This window comes from Agelaius tricolor, unplaced genomic scaffold (assembly GCF_023055355.1).
Source record: "Agelaius tricolor isolate 1412-34295 unplaced genomic scaffold, bAgeTri1.0.p SCAF_12, whole genome shotgun sequence".
In the NCBI taxonomy this organism is placed as follows: Eukaryota; Metazoa; Chordata; class Aves; order Passeriformes; family Icteridae; genus Agelaius; species Agelaius tricolor.
Genome location: NW_027269272.1, coordinates 12,326,024 through 12,347,558, shown reverse-complemented (window position 1 = coordinate 12,347,558; position 21,535 = coordinate 12,326,024). Strand labels below are relative to the sequence as shown.

The window sequence follows — 21,535 nt, the reverse complement described above, 5'->3', positions numbered from 1 at the left end:
CAAACTGAAACTGTAATATCATATTTTGCAGATGCTTCTCTGATATTTCATGTAATTTAATTTCTTTCTTTTCTTTTAATAGCAAGTATATATTTCTAGATGTTTAGGTGTCTTCCATCAATATTTCATCTGAGCATTCTTAGCATTTTATGATTATGCTAATAATTAGTAGCTGTAAAGCTATTCAGTCTATATATGGGACTGAAAGCATACATGACATAAAAGAAATATGGAAATTAAATTTGAAACCAAATCAAAGTCTCTGAGGATGGAAATAATCTCAGTAATATTATCTAGCTAAATATTCCCTCTCCTAAAGTAAACATGCAGCCTCCCAGTAGAGCCAACAGAAAGAGCCATACTGTCCAGAGGATGACTGCAGAAATGCATTTTCCTTGCTGTTAAATGTAAAGGGAAACAAAATATCTGTAAGAGCCCTAAATTGTAGATAGTCTTATTATTCCTTCCCTTCTTCCTGACTTTATTTTTCTATGTTTATGCAGTCTCAAAAATGCAATCTTCTACAGAAAGCAGAATTTGCCTGAGGATGTGTCAGAGTTTTGTCCCCACAAATGAAGTGTGTAAAATACCCAACAGCACAGCTGATGTTTATATGCTCAGTTCAGCACATGAGTTGTGCAGACATCTCCCTGCTCTAAATAACTATTGGAAATGCAGTGGATGAGAAACTCAGTTAATTATTATGCCAGCAGCTGGATCACACAAATAGGAGTATGACTGTGCATATGTCAAACCAACATCTGCATTCCTGTGAAATGACCATTTTGGAAGAGTATTTTGTGGTCATCCATGAAGTGTTGAGAAAGGTTCTATAAATGTAGAAACACTGAAAAGGTATCCTAGTTTTGCAGAGCTAATTTTTTCTCTAAATGTGTGGCATCAAATACTTTGAAGTACTTGAATATCTTTCATTTTTCTTTTTTTCTTTACTCTCCAGGCCTTGTAATGGGATTAATTATACGATATGTGACAAAATCACCAGATGTTGAAAGTGGTACTGTTTATGAATGTGAAAAACTGAAATCTGGGCCATCCACTCTGCTTATTAATATAACTAATCAGGTCTACGAATATCAATACAAAAGAGAGATCAGCCACCACAATGTCAATGGTCACCAGGGCAATACAATGCTTCAAAAGGTAAAAGCTATCTTATTTTATTTTATTTTTGCTCTAAACTCTGGAAGATATTTATTTTATCTTCATGCTTGAGAGAGGAAAACAAGCTTCAAGTTAAAATGAGAAAGACAGAGAGTCTGTTCTGAATTTAGGGCGGGGAGAAGAACAGTAAAGGAAAGGAAGTGTGGTAGAACCCTGACCATCATTTAGCTCCAAGCTGACTGTGCACTCACAGAATGGTTGCCTGAGCTGTTTCAAATGACAGTCCCAGCTCCTGCAGACACTGCTGTTAACTTGGATTCATTGCCACTAAACCTTTACAAACCCAATGATATCTTTACTTTTCCTCTGTCTTCAAAGTGACTTGCTCTGGCAGGATAATGCAAGGGGAGGTTACCTCCTGTGGACAGCACAGGAAACTGCAAACTCTAAATATTTTTCAAAACACAAACTTGTAAATATGTACTTAATGTACACTTAAACTCATCACAGCATTCTCATACATTCTTCCACTCCTGCAGTGGTCCTCAGTAGGGAGACAGCACTGGGGCAATTCAGGCTGGATGCAAAAAGGGAAGTGTAGGAGAAAATTTGCAGTCTTTCACAATGCCATAGACTTTTCCTTTTTCCAGTATATAAAAAAAATATTTCACTTTTTTAGTATATCTTTCCCTGGTCACATAATATTTGCTTCTTATAATGTTCATTTTTTTTTTAAATGGCAGCCATTTGAAGAACACTGGAGTGCAGAAGCACTTTTTAAAACCTGGATTTTGTGCTCAAAAACATTGTATATTCACATGAAGCTCCAAAGCCCCTGCCAATAGCTTTTTACAATAGTGCAATGTATTATTTAGCTTTTTTCCAAGTATTGTTGTTTGTCTAGCACAGTAATGCATGATCCTGTGTATTATACAGTTATCATTGGGAAAACTTTTAAGTTATGCTTAGAATGTAAACTGTGGAGCTCAGCAGAATTTGCATTTAACCATCTGCTCAAATTTCTTGCTGATGCAGCAGCATTGTGTGCCTGTCTGCTGTTACTGCCAGACTTGCCCTTCTCAGAAAGAACCAGACTGTCAAGGACCATTAGAGTTGTGGTGGGTGGAGACAGGAAAATACTGTGGCAGTCAGACTAATCAGGTTTTGCTGAATCTCCATTCTTTTTCCTGCTAGCTGGTTGCAGTTGCAGCTTTGTCTTAGCCAAAGCGTGTGTTTCATTTCCAGGGCACGTGTACTAATCCATTACATTTGATCCTCTTCATCAGACCTGGCTCTGGAGCTGACTTAGGAGAGAGGAGCAGCAATGACTTGCACAGAAATTTCTCTTGCCCCTACAGAGAACAGCCCAATCTTGTTTCTATAGTCTCATTTTGCTGGAAGGCTCTTGAAGGTCTCTACTGTGAATTGTAGTTCTTCTAAATTATTGCAGAGACCTCAGTCTGCCTGGATTTTCACTTGTTTTCCTTTAAAATTACCTGGCAGATGCCCTCTTGAAAAGAAGATAAATAAAAAAGGAAAGGGGGATGAGTTCAGCTGTATTTAGGAGACAATAACAATGCCTGGCAGCCTTCCTGACTGGCAAAAGCACTAATGTAAAAAACAGAAAGCATGATCACACCATGCTCTGGGGTTTGTACAACTGTAATTCCCTTTTGACTGCACTAAAAGTGTTTACTTAGTGCCTTTTATCAGAGAGAATAGATTGTGCCATGACTTACAAACATGTATTCTTCAGAACATGTTTTGAATAATAAAACATGCAGTCAGGATTTCTGATGCCCACAGAAAAGATATTTTAACATATCTGCTGAATTAATTCCAAAATTAACATTTGAGAACGTTAGTTCATAAATGAAGAAAATCCTTTTTTCATTAGGTTTTCAATGATGGTGTCAGCACAGCTAATGTTGCTGGCAGGTTATTTAGCTAGAATTTTTAGCTTTATAATTCAAAGTGAGCAGGATGGAAAAAAGTCTCAGCTCTCACTTCCTGTTTATTGAATCAAGCTGTCTGTTAGTAAGAAGGCAGAAGTAATTTTGTAGGCAGGTCTTACTCTTTTGAAGGAAAATAATATATAATACCATAGCCTTAAAATATCACTTCATCTGAACAAAGGAGCTGCAAGCCTTGGCACTAATTACCTCCTGTCTCTTAAAAGTATTGGTATAATACAGCCCACTGACAGAACACTGAGCAGTACACAGGCTTATTTAAGTTGGCTTTTTTTTGTTTTTTTTTCTCCAGCAATGCTGTAATTTTAAAGAGAATTCTGTTCTATTCTATTGAATTGCAATGGCTGAGCAATGTCCTTGGTCTTTCTCTGTGCCAGAAGTTGAAGGCCAGTATGATCAGTGCACTTCCTTATTCTAGCATTGCTTTAAAACTTTTAATGGCTGTTTTATAAATCATTTCCTTCAAAGGAAATGTTAAATTGCTTTTGGTGATGTAGGCCTTTTATCACCCTTCTGTACATGGGGAACTGAGGCACAACACTGCTGATGTGTCTTTCCTGAAAGTGACCAAGAGATCATGTCTGAACCAGGAGTTATGTCATGGGACTGTCAAGTTGCGTGTCTGGTAGGGCAGCTGCTGTCACAGGTAAAGCTGCTTTTATGTGTTCCCTGTAATGCAGCACGACTGATTTCCTTCTTGAAGGAATACTTTTCAAGTAGTAGTCTGCATCTACAAGCTGTAAGGAACTACACATTTATACTTGCAAAAAACCAACTCAGAATAATCTCACAAACAGTGGAGGTGAGCCTGAGATCAGTCTTGATAAGAAGATACAATTAAAAAACTATCATATCAAATTAAATGCTACTTTAGTTGTCCTTACCCTCTCTTTTTCCTTCCTAGCAGATGACCTTTGATCCTTCCATCTTCTTCAACATTCTGCTGCCACCCATTATATTTCATGCTGGATATAGTTTGAAGAAGGTATGTGTCTTTCTTTTTGTGACAGAAGGGTCTGAGTGTGGCTGCTGCTCTCTAGACCCAACAGGCCAGTGACAGAGGACAGTCAGCTAACAATTTCATTGCCAATTTAATCCACTGCCTGGCAGGAATGGATTAAAATGAATGATTCATGGCCCTCATTCTGCTCTCTTTCTGTCCCTGTGCAAAGATCTGATTGTGCAGTTCACAGCACTCAGGCCTCCCTGTTTTCAGAAGAGACCACTTTGAGTGCTGTGACCTGCAGGCAGGAACAGCCTGTGTCTCATATCCTGCCTGATCAGGACTTTGTTCTAGGGATGGGGTCATGATACCATTTGCATCAGGTACCACCAATCTGCCATGATCCTGAAACATTTGGCCAGATACATAAAAAAGAGGGAATTTTGATGGCATTCCATCAGGGGGAAAAAATTGAACATCTTTAAGTTGTAATTTCCAAAATAACTGAGGTAGCCAATATTCCTCCATCTTTCATATGAGAAATGTATTCTAAAAAAAGGCTTCACTTCTAGATGGAAATGGAAACACTTCTAGATGTGTTTCCACTTGGTCAGAATGCTTTTTTATTTTCTATATAACAAAGTTCCTTTCAAACTTTCCTCCCCAGAGACATTTTTTCCGTAACTTAGGATCAATTTTAACCTACGCCTTTTTGGGAACTGCCATCTCCTGCATTGTCATAGGGTAAGTGAGTGCCTTCTGCTATTATCACATGCTTGGTATTTCTTGCAATTAAAAACTAAACTGTAAAAAGAATTGCAGAGCCTGCATGGTCCATATACTTAGCAACTGGTGTAGCAGATAAAGTAATTCCTTCTCAAGGAGTGCTGAGATGGAAAAGGTATAAAGCTCTTACTGGCATTAATATGTGATGGAAGTTTCTCCTTTAATGTCATTTTAATAATAGTAAAATACATGAATGACCTATAACTTTGAGTTCAATGATTTTAAACCCATTCTTTTATGGGTATGTCATCATATCTATGTTGATATCTTAGATTTCTGATCATCAAGCTTAGTAAGCATAATGCACCAGAGGCATTGTGGTATTAAATGTCCTGTAAGCTCTGGTTGCTCCAAGTGCCAGGAAAATTTAGACTCTGCAATCAAAGTATGATCATCATCTGTGCTGCAATACAGAGGAGTGTAAACTCTCAATGTGGCTGTCTCCCCTTCATGTAAAAAAAACCATGAACATCTTTGGGCTCAGGAAAAAGGATGCCTTCAGTTTCAGACCCAGAGGCATTGTGCCATGTGTCCCATTTATTGGGAAGGAAAAGCTTAATCTCACTTTTTTTTCTGAAATTTTGCTTTCCTCAAGAAATGGCACCTCATCACTTCTTGAAGTTCACAGCTTGGACAGCTACATCACTCATATTTTCCCCCTGTCTTTATTTGCATTATACCTATGACCCTTGCTCTTTTTCTTTTTATACCCTCTATGGCAGAGAGCACCCCTAAGATTGAAATTATAAATTCAGTAAGAAAATCTACATCCAAACAACACTTTGAGCCAAATGGTAGCACATTTCTGAGGTAACGATGGTTATGGATCTTAGTAGGACTCTTCCTGTGCTTCCACTCTCTTGTCTGAGCTATTGAACATAAACCAAAGCCAGGGGATCTGTGAGACTGCAGGAAAGCATTAGGGTGGTCCAGCCAGTAATGCCTTTAAATATGCATTTGGTTTATGACTGACATTCCCCCTTGTAAATGAAAAATGCCAGATCAGCTTAGATAAGTTTGTTAAAATAAACATAATATATTGAATTTAGCCTTTATTCCCAATACTTTCATTCCTAGATCCATGCCATGTTATCTAAAACAGAATAAATGCAGATAGAATCTACTAGAAAAAGTTCTACTAGAAACAATTCCTACTAGCAATTCAAAGTTCAAGCCCAAAGTCAGGGATAAAGATCCAAAGGAAACCTTAGGGTAGAGAGTGGTAAGCACTGGGCCTTGTTCTAGTACAAACCCAGAGCCCCCATTGGACCCACTGCAGAGAAGGCAGTGACACATTCAGAGCAGGGCTTGTGTGAATGTGAAGCATGTTTGCATAATGTGCATGTCAGGATAAGGAGGAGATAATGACTGCATGAAGAATAAAGATGATATGAAAACTTTATTGAAGGGAATTAAAAGTAAGCCCTAAAAGAAAACTATGTCCTAAGAGAGAAAGGGTGAAGAACTAGCTCTGTTAAAAAAAAAAAAAAAAAAAAAAAAAAAAAAAAAAGACAAAACCCTGAGGTACTTCTAGATGTCATTGTGTCATTGCTGTAGACAAATATTGTGTGCACAGGTATGATTAAACTTGTGCTTTCTTCTCATTATATGAGCACAGCACAAGCACAGGCAGTACTCAAGATCCCCAGGCTCAAGCTCTGTTGTCTGCAGCCTCTCACTGGGGCTGTGCTCCTGCTGCCTGAATTACAGAGCTCTGTGTGAACCCCTCTGGGGCTCCCTGAAGTGGCAGGGCACAGCCTGTAACAAAGAAGGACCAGACCTCTCTTTGTCAACCAGAAACAGCTGGGAAATATCATTAATAAAGAACAGAAACATCATTTGGATCTGCTGCAAACTCTTGGAGTGCTAAAACGTTGCCATGGAACACGGGGATACAATGGTGCCTGTCTGCTCTTTGTGAGTCTTTGCTTTTGTGTGAAAGGCCTCAAGAAAGAGGAGCTGTGTGGAATTTGAGTGAAAAGGCTATAATCAGATATTCCCACTGAGGGTGGGGGAAGGAGGAGTAAGAGAGATTGATTTTTTTTTAGTGAAGATTGTGCCAAAACCTACTTGCTTTCAGCTAAGTACTGCTCTAAGCAATGCTATATGCCTGTCCCTATTTGCTGTAAGACTGTCCTCAGCCACTTAAAACACAGGAAAGATATAAAGCTTTCCCAGCAAAGTGCACAAATTATGCCCTTCACAGCAAATCTGACTAGCAAGGATCCATGCAGAGAGATCCCATGAGGGAGAGGGGAATTTCCCCCTCTCCAAGCTCTATTTTAACTGCAGAATAGCTGAAGTGGTCCCTTTCATGGTGAACAGAGTCTGCTGTCTCTGGGTCTGCATGACATAAGATTGTAGAAGATCCAGTCTTTCAATAGATCTTTTCTCTGTCAGTGGTTCCAGCTTCCCATCTTCTGAAGAGTAGTGTAGAATAACCACTGAGACAGCTCTTTCTTCCTGAGAAAAACCATCCAGGGCAAGTCTCTGTGAGGCTCAGCCTGACACAGGGCAGGCAGTCTTTTGCTGTAGGAGACTCCTTGAGTTTCATGGACTCAGAGAATAACTTTGGTTGGAAGCAATGTCTGGATGTCTGCAGTCATCCAGAACTCTGAGACATCTGTTCCAGTCTTAACCACCCTCACTACAAAGTGTCTTTCAAAGTGTTTATCCAGTTGCAATTTCCCTTGCTTCACCTTGTAACTTTTGCCTCCCATCCCTTCCCTATGCAGCCTTCACGTTCTCTGTACCCACCCGAGGACAGCACTGAGCTCCACTCCCACCTACATGAGGGAGCTCAGCTTCTGTCACTTCTCATATGCCACAGCCCTCAAATTATCTTGGTGGTTCTGTCCCATCTCTGCCTTCCCTGTCCTGCAGTCCAAAGTGACACACACTATTCCACATGTCACCTCCAGGTGCCAACAAAAGATTTAATGGCTTCTCTTGGTTTGCTCACTGTGCCTCCATGAACACAACATGGTTTGCAGTCATAGCTGCTCTTGTGAAGTCCCATTGTGATTTGTGCTCCATTTGGTATCCCCCAGGACTCCAGGGGTTTTCTGCAGGTACTTGTGTAGCCAGCCCTGCTTCTGTGGGACTGCTGCATAGGGTTGCTGCATTTTTCCATAGGTACCTCACTATGAGCTGTGTATTATGACTATGGTAAGCTGAAGCACCACTGAGCTGATGCTACCCAGTGAGTGCATGAAAACTGGGCTGCTGAAGTATTAAATGAACATCTGCCCCCTCTTGCCTTTTTTTACTTTTTACATCTTAGGAAGAAGCAGGGAAAAGGACCTAATGCTAACTTCTGCAAGGAATAGTGTTCTCTTCCCTTAGATTCTATTTTTAATAAACTGTGCTGGGGTGCATCTTCCAGAACTGATGTCTGTAATAGAAACTTTCTATTTTGATAATGGAAGAGTGCTTAAGTATTTGGAAAAATCTTTACACTGTGATAACAGCCTATCAGAGCAACATATTGAGTGACAGAGGGTGTAGAACCATTTGCATTTTTCCCCCTCTTGAAATCCTTTTGACTTCTTTGCTCAGTATTCTCAGTGGCAGCCAGGGCCAAGATGCCTATGCATGTGAGCACTGAGATCATTAAGTTGGTCTTATCTGTGATTTTTTATTTGGTTTCACTTGGGTTCTCTCGAATTGCAATGCCAAAGCCACATTTTCAATATTCAGAATGCAGCATGTTTGCAGTCACTCACTCATATTTTTCCAGCCTGTCTACTACATTTGGCAAGGCCTGATTTTTCTGGAATTTAAAGTTCTCTGGGTGTGCAACTCAAATAACAAATGTATTTACAGAAAGCGTAGGCCAAGTTTGATCTATCTTTGTGGCTGCAGTGAGAATTTTGCTTGAATAAAGCAAAGAGAGCTGAGATAAAATTGGGGTTTGGATCAGAAAAAGTAGAGTAATTGTTGTTTTGAGGGAAGCTACGAAATGCAAATAACAGATAATAGTGGTGTTAGGAAAAATCATGCCAGGATGATCCCTGTTTTAGGAGGAAGGATGCTGATGTTTTTATTAGCTGCTCAGTTTGCACAACCTTCTCTGGCTGAGGAGACAGGACTTCTTATTTCAGCTGGAGCCACAGGGGGTTAGTTTGGCTTGATTAATTCCAATATGTCTGTGAGCACATGGACGCTGGATTTACAGTAACCATGTCAGATCACTTCATGGCAATCAGTGCTCAAAATTCAAGTTCTCATTTAAAAACCCTCATAGAATCCAAGTATTTCTTTTGTATATCTGTGATTAACTGCCATGGCTAACAGTTTGGACAAAGTCTCTTCTGACATTTAGATTCAAATGTGAGGCATAAGTCATCGTAATTGATTCTCACAGGCAATCAAGAATCCTTTCCTTTGCCATTCCTCACCATTCTAAAAATGAACATTCAAATGCTGTCCACATATGGTTACTAAATGCTGAGACTATAATAATACATCATAAATATGATTAATATAATAAATATAATACAATATAATTAACATATATTTTCTAAATTCTCCATTTTAAAATCTGAATCTTAGATGGTTTTTACTTGAAAACCAGAGCAATTTTTTTGTCTCTGTACATAGACATAGACATATATGAGTAAAATTTTTTAAGAGAGAAAGAAAGGAGTATCAAGAATATCAAATACCAATACAGATATTTTTGTTGATCATGATTAGAATTTCCATCATAACTTTCTATGAAAGTAGACATTTTCCATTCAAATGTCTGTGATACAAATATTCCACCATCACATGGAATTGTTTTTCTTCACTCTTAACTGTACTGTTACAGCAGAATCTCTGTGCCTTCTAAAGAAGGATGGGTTGGGCTGAATTAATAACACTGTTGCTCAAATGCAGCACTAAAAACAAAAGGTTGAACTTTCCTTTCCACAGTTTACCTGGGTGAGATGCATCCTGACATAACTTTCCAGTCAGAGATTCGCTTCTGTCACTGTTACACCTGCCCAAACATTATTCTAAAGGTGAGGAGACACATACCCAAAAGCCTCAGCAGGCAGTAGTTGTGGTTACTGAGCTCTGCAGGACTGGGGATATTTTTTTATTTCCATAAGTACTTTGGGCTAGAGGGGAGTTTAGTGAGGTTATGGTTGTGTTTATTACTTTCTGCTGGAAGCTTAAAGGAATATACAAATGGGGTCTGCTGATAGGGAGCAGTACTGGGCCTATAATCTGCTGTTCTTTCTCACTGGAGGGCTATGGACAGACTTTACAGCTTGGAAATGAAACACTTGTACCTATGTGCTCCAGCAGAGCAAAGCCAAATGTTGTTTGGCTTGAACTTACTGTGTGGTGCTGTGGGATTCTTCTGGATTTTGGAACTGTTTCTGCAAGGGAAAATGGGGCCTGTTTAAGGGTAACAAAAAACAAAATCTCTGTTACAGAGCTCTACATAAACTAAGCAAATACCTTTACAAGGATTATCTGCTGCTGCACCATCTAAGCTCTTGCCTTCCAGATGATAACTTTTGTATTAATTTAGGCTTAATTCATGTACAAGTTTGGGGTTTTTTTCCCTAATTAAAATACTCTTTTGTACTGCATGTCATCAAATGACACATAAAAAACCCCCAGGTCCATCTTCCCTCCACACTCCACTTGTATATAGCAAATGCTTAACCTCCCCACAAGCAAGAATAAAAGCTTTCTTTTTGGTACAAACAGAAACTGCTGAGGGGAGTGTTAAAGTATCTTAGTGCTGTAGAAATTAATTGAAGGAGAAAGAGGGAAAACTTATATTTAGACCACTTACCCTCCTCAGTGCTAAAAGCCCCTGAACATCAGATGTGTGACTTCAAAAATGTCTTACAATATTTTGAGGCCAGATATTCAGCCTATGAGTGGAAATAAAGATAAAACTAGTAAGAAAACATTAACTGAATGAAGTGTAACTGTTGTAAGAGTGCAGTGCCTGTGCTGGTGCCCCTTTTGGAGGTTATGGCTCCTTCCGTGTCCCATCTTGGAGTGAATAAAGGCTTTTTCTTTCACTCACCAGACAGTATTGCCCCAGTTTTGCATTGACTTGAGGAAACTCAACAAAGATTATTCAGCTGAAAAATCAAGCTCCATCTCTCCAGATTTCTCCAAAGGCAGATGAACATGTTGCATGCATGCTGCACATGTTAATGTGCAGCTCAGTTGCCCAAAGCAGTAGCTTTGATTCTCTGGTCAGTCCAAATCTGAGGTAATTCCATTGCAGTCTGGGGAGTTGCCGTCTGCAGCTCAGAGCTGCAGTTGCAAGGGGTAGTTGCTGCTTCTCACTTGTGTTCAAAGGTGTGTGGTAAATCCAAAATTGGTTTGTAAAGTGTAAATTTAGAGAAGCTTGAAAATATACACCCACTGTGATTCTTGTGTTGGGGAATTCTGCACAGGTGGTAGAGAGGGAAGAGGCTTCCTCATAGCCATAACTCAGAGAGTTCTGGCAGGTCTAAAAGTTATAAAATATTTTACAAAGCACCTCCAATTTGTATGACATGTGAAATTATGGATAAGAAGCTGGATTAAATCAAGGCACTAATATAAAATAGTATTTCCCAAACCACGGACACCCACACAGAGTGGAAAGTTCTTCCAAGAGTACTCTGATGCCTTCAAGCATGTGTTGCTGCAAGTTCAGCCAGAATTTGTCGCTATTTCGCAATAAGCATCTGACATTGTTTACTGCAGCAGAGCTGATCATGCAAAAACCAGTTTTTCTTCTCATAAACAGATGTGCCAAGCAGCAGGAAGTAATTATTTGTATCATCCAGAAGAACCCCTCAGCATACAAGGGAAATAAATGTATGATAGGGAACACCAAAGGTGTAGGACTGCAGAGACAAACAGAACCTGGAATAGCAGAAGATAATTCTAAAATTAAAAGTATGTTTAATTTGGTATTTGATAGCCAGCAGGTTCTCCAGGAATCCATCAAAGAATTTAAATCATATGCTCTTCTGAAAAACATGCAAATGCCATTTGTTGCAAAACAGGCTAAACACCCAAGTCCAGATATTTCCCAATAACAAACCCTATCCTGGAAGGGTTTGTTTGTGTGGTTTTTGTTTGGTTTTTTGGGTTTCTTTTTTACAAAGTGTCTTCCCAATTGTCTTGAATGTCAAAGCTTTAACTGCAGGAAGGAATACTCTTGAATAGAGCTCTTCATGTCTTCTTCCCTGATGTTCATGCATCCTTTAAGATTTAACATGCAGAGGGGCTTACAAAGATTCCCACTCTCCTCTTTCTCTGGCAATAGATCATCCATACACCTGTGCAAAAAAAATCTTCCTTGGCTGAAGCATCATTTGCAGTCTCAAGTTTGCAAATCTGCTCTTGCAGTCTCCACAACGACTTTCAGGGAAAACATCTTTACAGAGCTGGTGAAATGGAAAATATGCATCCCTTATGGCCCTTTATCCTGAAATCCAGTGCCTTTCTCAGTACATCCTTTCTTTCCAGAACAATTCCAGGCTACAGAGGAGATGAAAGCAGAGGGTGCATTGACTCTGATGTGTTAGTTCATTTTCCACCTCTTACAGATATTTTTCCATACTGCATGAGAAACCTGCACACCAAGCCTGTAACTGGGGAAGGCATCTCCAGCCCAGGCTGACACTGCTCCAGGCCATAAACACCTGTATGGCTTTGCTAGGTAGTGAGCCAGGCCATGTTTCCTTCTGAGTCAAAACAGGCAACTGTGTGCCCTCTGTCAGGAGCACTTGGGCTTGTGAGGTGGTTGCAAAGTGCTTTGAGCTGCCTCGTCGTGAAAGATGCAACAGAAATTTAAAACGCAAGAGGAAAAACCTATTCCACTACAGTAGCATGGAGCTACCTGCAACCTGCAGTCTCCTCAAACTGACAGGTTTGCTCTCAGATCAAATGCTGAGCAACACTGGGAAGTGTACAGGCAGCAAGTAGCTCATTGGAGCAGGCAGAGAGGGGGTGACTGAGATCTCCTGCCTGTTACCTTGAAAAATTCATATACACAAGCTCAAAGGATGCTTTGTTCTCCCACCCACCATCATTTTACATACCCTGCTTCTGAGCCAGCTGATCAAATGGTGCTTTTGTATCTGACAAGTCTTTTACTGAACACAACTGGTTCTGGCCTGAAATGTTCTGTAAACACAGCAGTTTTCATGATAGCCCTGGGACAGATGCTGCATTTATTGGAGACAAAACCTACAAAAGCTGGTCTGATCAGGTAACCAGATCCTACACAGTGAGAGGCAGATGACATTTAAGTAGTGCACAGAGCTTTTCTCCTGATTACTAAGGTGACAATAAATCATACAAGGTGTGTCCCTAGCCTTGGCTCTCCTTGGAATACTGCTTGTCTCAGAACTCCATTACATTTGACTCCATATTCCAAACATTTGACAATGATGATAACTTGCAGCAAGTTCAGTGGATGGCCACCAATATGGACAGGAGCTAGGACATTTGCCCCAAAAAGAAGAAACTGAAGAAGCTGAGCTCATTGAGCCTAAGTAAGAGGGGCTTTGAGGAGAGATTACCAAGAAAGGAAAGCCATGCTCTTCACAGTAGTACATGGTGAGAGGACAACTGACAGACATAAACTGTATTTTAAAAAGGTTTGACTTGATATAAGCAAAAGCTTTTTCTCCGTGAGGACACTCAAGCATCAGAACAGGTTGTCCAGAGATGCTGGATGTGTAATCTCCATCCTTGGAGGTTTTCACAACCAAAGTAGCTAAGGCCCTAACTACTCTGGTTTGAGCTCATAGCTGAACCTTGCTTTGAGTAGGAATTTTGGCTAGAGACATCCTCTGGTCCCTTCTAACATGAGTTACTCTAAATTCTATGTTGCTGTAAATAACAAACCTTACAGCAGAAAATATGCTACCCCTAGTCCATCTCTGTCAGCCCTTTTCTACTTTTAATTTTTCTGCCAATTTTTCTGATTCAATTATCTTGGTCTCCATCCTGCCATACTCAACACTTAGCTTGGAGGATATTTTTCTTTCTCCTCACCTTCTGTTAAAATATGGAATCTGCAATAAAAAGGTCTTTCTGAAGAAAAGTTAGGATTATTTCACTTCCTTCTGAAGCAAGTACTTTATGCATGAAGATGGCTCTTAAAATGCTAATTAATCTCAATTCTTAGTCAGCTCCATAGCTTAAAAAGCAAAAAAATCACTTTCCTTTCTGTAATACACCGATTGGGCACTTCCTTACTCTCTGCAACACCGCCTCTCCACAGCTAACCACTCTCCAGCTGAAGCTTAGCAGCAACCAAAACTGAAATGTGAAAGGACAATTGCCACTCCTTTTTGACCTCTCCATTATTGAGAGCATGGGTGCTTTTATCTCTTACATGTGTATGCTGAAAGTTTTGAGCAGGATGATGTCACTGGTAAAAAAACCAAAAAAATAAAAAAAAAACCACTTGATCTGCAAAAAGACAATGAGTAACAGCAAAACCTCTGCAACAAGAATTTAAGGTCACATACAGGCACAGAGATGCACCAGCAATGCCTTTTCATTGCCTTGTTGATATATGAAAGGGTTGTCATTCTTCAGACTTCAAATGAAAAAAACAATTTTTTTTTTTAAATTTCCCATGTTCCTTTCTTCCATCCTTACTACACACTCATGGACGAAAACAAGGAAAGAGCTTATTTTCCAGTGAATCGGAATAATTTTCGGAGTTCTGTTTGCCTATTTTATTTAACCCAAGTGGGACTGCACATGAAAATATTAGGCGTGTTTCCTGTGAATGATCTCCTTTTATTTGATTTTGGGAGAGTTTATGCAACCTCTATGAAAAATGAGTATCCTAAAATGAAAGTAAGAAAGAGGGGAACGTATCTGAAGTTGTTCTCTCTAGCAAATCATGTCATGTGGTTTGTGCAGTTGCCCTCTGTTGTTCATCAGGCTGTGAATCCAGCTGGTTTCAGTTTCTTGCACTGTGAATAACATTCAGAGTGAGATTGCTCTTCAAAACTCTTTTGTCACACTCAACAAATAATTTGGGGTGGCATTTACCTTAGGTCCAATCCCCTGCTGACAAAAACAAGGCTTACTGCAAAAGCTGGAGCAGGTTATGTAGAGCGTGCTGGTCACATTCTGAATGCACCTCGGTGTCCATCTCTGAGGAGCAGCATTAATATCCAGGTGCAGCTGCTTTCCAACCAGTGCGTGCTCATTACCTTCTGAGCCCAGCAGGAGGGAGGCTGTGCCGCCTTCCAAGTCCTTCCGAGATGGGTCACTTCATCAGCTTTTAGTAATCTTCCTATGAAAGTTGTCTGACCCATACAGAAATCCATGGTTTGTGCTAAAGCATAACACAGTAGCTGTCTAACCTGCCTGCTACTCATTCAAAGATGGTAAAGTACCTTTTAAGCTGGGCTTGATTTCTAGGAAGCAGAATATTGATCTCACTGTAGATGTGGAACAGCGCACTGGCTGACAGGTTACAGGGTGTGATTGTTCAGCGGTGTCAGCGACAGGGGGAACAGCTCAGCCCCCTGCCCTGCCCAGGCTGTGCGGCAGCGTTTGCAGCACAACCGCGGCCATCTGAACACCACGGCCATCTGAAAACCACGGCTGTCTGAAAACCACGGCTGTCTGAAAACCACGGCCATCTGAAAACCACGGCTATCTGAAAACCACGGCTATCTGAAAGGCGCCTTTTGCCGTCACACTCAGATGGCTCAAAAACTCGGGTATCACGAAGGGAGAGCAGACTCAGAGGGGCTGGCACGGGCCAGCAGCAGCGGAGCCAGAAAAGCCTTATCGCTGTAGCTGCGCTACGCGGGATCCGCGGTCCTGTCCTAATCCCATTTCGGCACCTTTCCAAAACACCCGCAGTTGCGGCCAAAGGCTCGATTGTGTCTGATCCCCCACCAGACCGGTGCGGGAGCCTCACTTCTGCTGTCGCTCAGACTCTGAGTGCTCCCGTTCCGCTGCTGATCGCAGTTTAACGCGTGGCTGAGGCTGCACAGTTTTAACTCCTTCCGCCGTCGGAGCCGAGCCGTCGGCTTTGCTTCCCACGCGCCAGAGAGGGGAGAAAAAACTCATCGCGGCTACTTCTAAAACGCAAACGAACAGCGAGCGCAGGAGCAGGCCGAGCCCGGCCGAGCCCGGTGCCGCAGCGCCCGCAGCTGAGCAGCGCGGCCGGGGCCCGCAGTGCCCGCAGCCGCCACCGGGCGGCGCCCGCGCTCCGCCTCGTGCGGCCGGGCCCGCAGCCGGGGCAGCAGCCGGGCCGGGCTGGGTTCGGCTGGGCTGGGCCAGGCCGGGCCGGGCCGGGGGAGCACACCGAGCTCATTGCCAGCAAAATTGCATTCCTTTGTTTTGAATGCAGTTCAAAACTGCCCGCGGCTCCTCTTCACAGCTTCTCTAGGCTGGTCCTGGGGACACCAGGCCACACGGGGGCCTGGTCTGGGACATCCCGATCCAGCTGTGCTCCTGTTCCAGATCAGCTCTCGTTTATCTTGTGACAGAGCAGCTTCCAAAAGTCTGCAGCAGCATCACTTGCAGCTCCCACTTCTCTTTTCTCGGACTTTGAGCACGGCTTGTACTGGGTGTACTACAAGCTACTAAACAAGCGTCATCCTTTACTTGTCAGTTTTCCGACACTGATCTACCCGGGGTTCTGAATAATTCAATAAATGAAACTATTCTGATGAACAATTATTAGAAAACTAGGGATGTCTTGGGGATACAATGGTTTCTTAGCTAAAATTGTTGTCCAGTCTGCAAAATTAGCAGAATGTTAATAATCAGTCTGATTTTCAAAACTTTTCATGTAGTTTTGTAAGTAGGGATTTAGTTCCGGAGTTGTGGCACAACGATTTAAGGACATCACTAACAAAGTTAGTGGGAACACTTGGAGGACTGGAAGTGCTCAGAAGCCTGCAGGAGTTGTTACAATGCCCTCTGAGCAAAAGGAATAGACTGCAAAAGCCATTACAGTTGCAACATCTCACTGGCAAATTGCAGCCTCATTAGTAATCTTGGCAAGATGACGGGGGTTTTACATTAATGATCCTCTTGTTAGCCCCTCAAGTGTGCCACTGAAGCGCTCTTTTGGGAGCAGTTTGTGGAAGGGAATGTTGGAAATATATTGCCTTTATAGGCAAACAGACATTCTCTGTCTTTGGGGCCATCAAACTGGCTCGTTCACAAACTCACAACTCACTTAAAAATAAATGGGAAGAGAAGGTAGTAGTTAAACCTGCCAAAAATTAGGATCTAATGATAATTGTAAGCACATAAATTCTGTAGTATTTTCCCAGTGAGCCAAGACACATGCAGTAACATAAAGTAGCTTCCTTTCCCACAAAACTCTCTCATTAGTGTTGTGGATGTTCTAGTTAACTTAGAACTCCTCTATATGCAAGGATGACATACAAATATATATGTGTGTATTTATATATATATACACATATATATGTATATTTTTTTAATTGAAAACCAGAATTATCTATCAACAACACAGTGACTGGCTTAAATGCACTAACATTACTGTAGGGCAATAGCAGTTGTTCTCAGGCAGGCACTAGGGGGTCCTGTTCAGGTACTCCACTAAGACAGAAATTTATATAATTAGGAATCTGTCTGTCACTACTGTCCCCAAGCACTCCCTTGGTGTCCCTCACAGCACAGTCTGGCTGACAGTATGTGGTGATGCATGTAGTCAAGGAACATCATTATCTCTCCACTGTGCCTGAATTTTTCTTGTAGATTCTTTAAACCTGGCTGTTCTTCCAATAAACTGACCTGGGAGCTGCAGAGCATCCAAGCAGACTCCTTCCACGTCAGTAGAGCACTGGTAGCAGTTTAACACATTTCCCAAAAATTGCCCACAAATGCTCCATGAAGGACAAACAGTTCCACAAAGCTTCTCAGATAATGTTCTTCCTGATTACAGAGTCTCAGGAGGGCTTCTGTGCCAAGGAGAAGAAAATGCCACACCTTGAGGTTAGCTCCTGGTGGGCTGTAAACAAAGGTTCCCATAGCCACACTGTTCAAAACTTTTTCTCCTCTGTGTTCTTCCTCCTTTCATTACTGGCCCTTGTGTGGCTTCTGTTTTGAAAAAATGAATTATTCAAGCTGCCTACATGTCTTTTTTCAACAACAACTAGCCCCATTGTGTTACAAGGACAAAAACCTTTGGTAACAGCCAGGACAGATGGCTGAAGCCCGGCAGCACATTTCAGAGGAGTGCCACACGTCTGTGTTATCAAACCTGGCTTTATTTGCAAACCTCCTTATCTCTGATATTTTAATTATAGTGCTGCTCTTGAGAATATTCTTGGTGCACAAAAGCATCATATTGAATTATTTTTTAGTGCCTCATTAAGACAAAAAACTGGGAAACATGATCCAGATGCAAACTAGAAGCTGAACAATCCAAAGAATAAAAGCTATGTAGTTTAATAAAAATCTTGTTTTAGGACTTAATATTTATCTTTTGTTGCGTTTTTAACATGTTGGGGATAGAAACACTGCAGTATTATTCAGCAAATATCCCTGCTGGAATACTTTTTTCTTGCCATAGTGATACTATGTAAGCTGTGCTATCTCAAGGGAATATGGAACAGTGCAGTGCCAAGAGGATGTGCTGAGGTATCTGTGCCTTCATACTTCCTTTCCTGCAGGGTTTTCTGCCTCTAAAAAGATCTCTGAAGTGCTTTCTCACACTTCTTTGATCTGTTTGATCATTACATGCTGCCCCATTATTAATTTCCTCTTGCTGGCCCGTTTTGAAAGCCTCACGTACGATTTCCAGTTGATAAAATTGCCATTGGGATGCCCTTGCTCTCCCTTTAGCACTGACCGTCATCACTCAGGAACAGATGCTGGGGAGGCAGAGGATCTTTCAAATGTATGGAGGAAGACTGGGAGGAGAACGCCTGGAGGCAGATTCAAGCACTTAGAGGGGTGTAGTCACACACAGCGGTGTTAGCTTGCTTCAGGGAGGGAGGGCAGCAAGAGCTGAACATCAAAGTGCAATGGAAATGTAAAATCCTTAGTTCTGTGATTCCTCCTTTCATCTGCGCTTTTTCTCCTGGCAAGGTGTTGCAGGCAGTTCTGCTTTCTGTGCCACCAAACAGATTCAAGCTTGAGTGAATATAAATGGAGCCCCTGGACCAGTTTTTTTATCCTTCAGAAGTTCTAACACTCTCTGAAATTAATTTTAGATTGGATATTTTCAATCAGCAAAAGCAGGCACAGTCTTTCTAGGACAAACAAGGCACCGATGTTTTTCAGACTCAAGTTGCAACAAGATGGGAAGAGCAGGAAAATTGGGAATAATCTATCCTAGGGGATGCCTTAGGCCAGTTCAAACCATACACTGCAGGGTGGTGCCAGATTGGCACCTGGGACCAGCTCTGGTGCAGGATCCTGCCTTCCCATGGACACTGTGTCTCACCCCAGGCAAATCCAGGCTTGGTGTGCTGGGGCTCCCCAGCCTGGGTTCCATGGCCAGGCCAGGATCCCACACTGGCACTGCCCACCCTGGGGCTCCCCAGCCTGGGTTCCATGGCCAGGATCCCACACTGGCACTGCCCACCCTGGGGCTCCCCAGCCTGGGTTCCATGGCCAGGATCCCACACTGGCACTGCCCACCCTGGGGCTGCTCAGCCTGGGTTCCATGGCCAGGATCCCACACTGGCACTGCCCACCCTGGGGCTCCCCAGCCTGCAAGTGGGATCCAGATGTGCCCCCTGACCTCTGGCTGCTGGTGTTACTGCCTGCCTGCAGCCAGCTCTGCTGTGCTCACTCAGTTACAGAGCAAACATTGCCATCCTTGTCCCCTTGCTCTGCCCAAGGGAGTGGTGTCCCCAGTTTGGGGTGTGAGTAAATCTGTAACATCTCTGTCAGCTCCCACAGACCAGTGATCTTGTACATGAGAGACTGCCGTGAAAAAAAATGCTGCATGTATAAAAAGCACCTGGAACCTAATATGAAACATATCATATAAAGTTAAGAAAGCAAGAACTCCAAACTGAAGGAAGTGGAGATCTTAAGACCAATTTTCAAAGTTTTGTCAAGAAAATCCAGAAATAATTACTAACTTAATTACCTGGAGCTATACCAACAGCCAACATAAAACAATGCTTACTGATTTCTGAAGCACTCTTAAGTTTTGTGAGTAGTCCCAAATTCTTTTCCATGTGTGAAGGCCTGGCCTGATTTAAGGACTTCTCTAATGTGACATGAGCAGTATCTGATGAACTGAGGTTCAACCTATAGAAAAGCTGCTATTGGCAAGCATTTTTTGAGTAATCAGTTGTCCATATGAGATTAAAGGGGAAAAAATATTTCTGCAACTTACAGCTTACAGTGAGGTCTAAATAGACCCTCTGTTAAACTGTTCTTGTGCTGGGCTGACCCAGCAAAGCTGCTCTGTCCCTGCCCTCCTCAGCTGGACAGGGCAGAGAAAATGCAATGAAAAGCTCTTGGGTGAAGATAAGGGCAGGGAGAGAGCACTCACCAGCTACTGTCACAGCAAAAGAGACACAACTTGAGGAAATTAGTTTAACTTATTGCCAATCAAATCAGAGTATGTTAATGAGAAATAAATACAAATCTTAAAAAACCCCTTCTCTTTTTCCCCACCTTAATGAGTCCCACGTTCACTCCCTTCTCCCCATGGCTGCACAGCCAGACAGGGAATGGGGGTAGTGGTCACTTCATCACACTGTTCCACCTTGTCTCTGCTGCTCCTTCCCCCTCAGGGGGAGGATTCCTCACATTCTTCCCCTGCTCCAGCTTCCCATGGGCTCACAGCCTCCCTCAGGCACATCTACCTGCTCTGCCTGCTCCCATGGGCTCACAGCCTCCCTCAGGCACTTCTACCTGCTCTGCCTGGGGTCCTGCAGGGGCTGCAGGTGGATCTCTGCTCCTCCATGCACCTCCAGGGGCTGCAGGGGCACAGCTGCCTCTCCATGAGATTCAGGAGGAATCTCAGCTCCAGTGCCTGAGGCACCTCCCGCCCCTCTTTCCTTTATCTTGGTGTCTGCAGGGCTGTTCTCTCCATACCCTCACTCCTGTCTCCATCTCTGCAGGTTTTTGTGCCCCTTCTGAAACACCTCATCACAGAGGTGCTGCCCCCAGTGCCAATGGGCTCTGCCTGGGGCAGGTCTGTCCTGGAGCCTACAGCCATTGGCTCCATCAGACTCAGGAGAATCTCCCAGCAGCTTCTCACAGCAACCACCCCCTTAGGCCACCCCTTTAGTCCCCCTCACCGCCAAAATGCCAGCACACAAAGCCAGTACGGTGTTAAACAAATTTGGCTGCAGCTGCTGTATAAAATCAGTCCCAGAAGTTACTGTAGTTCATGGTAAGCCATGCTCAGTGATGTAGTATCAGTTAATTTGTCTCAGTGTCCTCCCAATGAGGGAATGTACTTCAGTCTTGCTCGTTTGAGAATATAATCTTTCTCTGATCTCTGAAGTGATGAAATGAAGGAGTAGATCATGGAGGCATAGAAATTAGAGCAGTAAAAGAGCTATTAGACTGTAGAGCTCATTATTCCACCTCTAAAAGGCTACTTTGCAGTTCATTCTTGGCTGCTTTGTCCAGCATACCTAAAGCCCTGGGAGCATGGGAAGAATGAAGGAGCAATTCTAGGGTGCAAAAATGTCAGTCCTTTTCTCTCTGCTTTGATCCAGCTATAGGATGAAGCAAAGCAGTAATTGCTGCCATTATAGAGAAC

At 42.4% G+C, this 21,535-nt stretch overlaps 1 protein-coding gene across 2 annotated transcripts in view; it reads left to right on the top strand.

Moving 5' to 3' along the window:
- SLC9A9 (solute carrier family 9 member A9) overlaps window positions 1-21,535 on the top strand; it is a 176,518-nt gene that overhangs the window by 4,972 nt on the left and 150,011 nt on the right. The window contains exons 2-4 of one of the 2 annotated variants that reach the window (XM_071437659.1): window positions 959-1,161; window positions 4,000-4,080; window positions 4,706-4,782. In XM_071437659.1, coding sequence (XP_071293760.1) covers window positions 959-1,161; window positions 4,000-4,080; window positions 4,706-4,782 — 361 coding nt within the window. The remainder of the gene's footprint in view (window positions 1-958; window positions 1,162-3,999; window positions 4,081-4,705; window positions 4,783-21,535) is intronic. The other variant, XM_071437660.1, reaches the window with a different exon arrangement.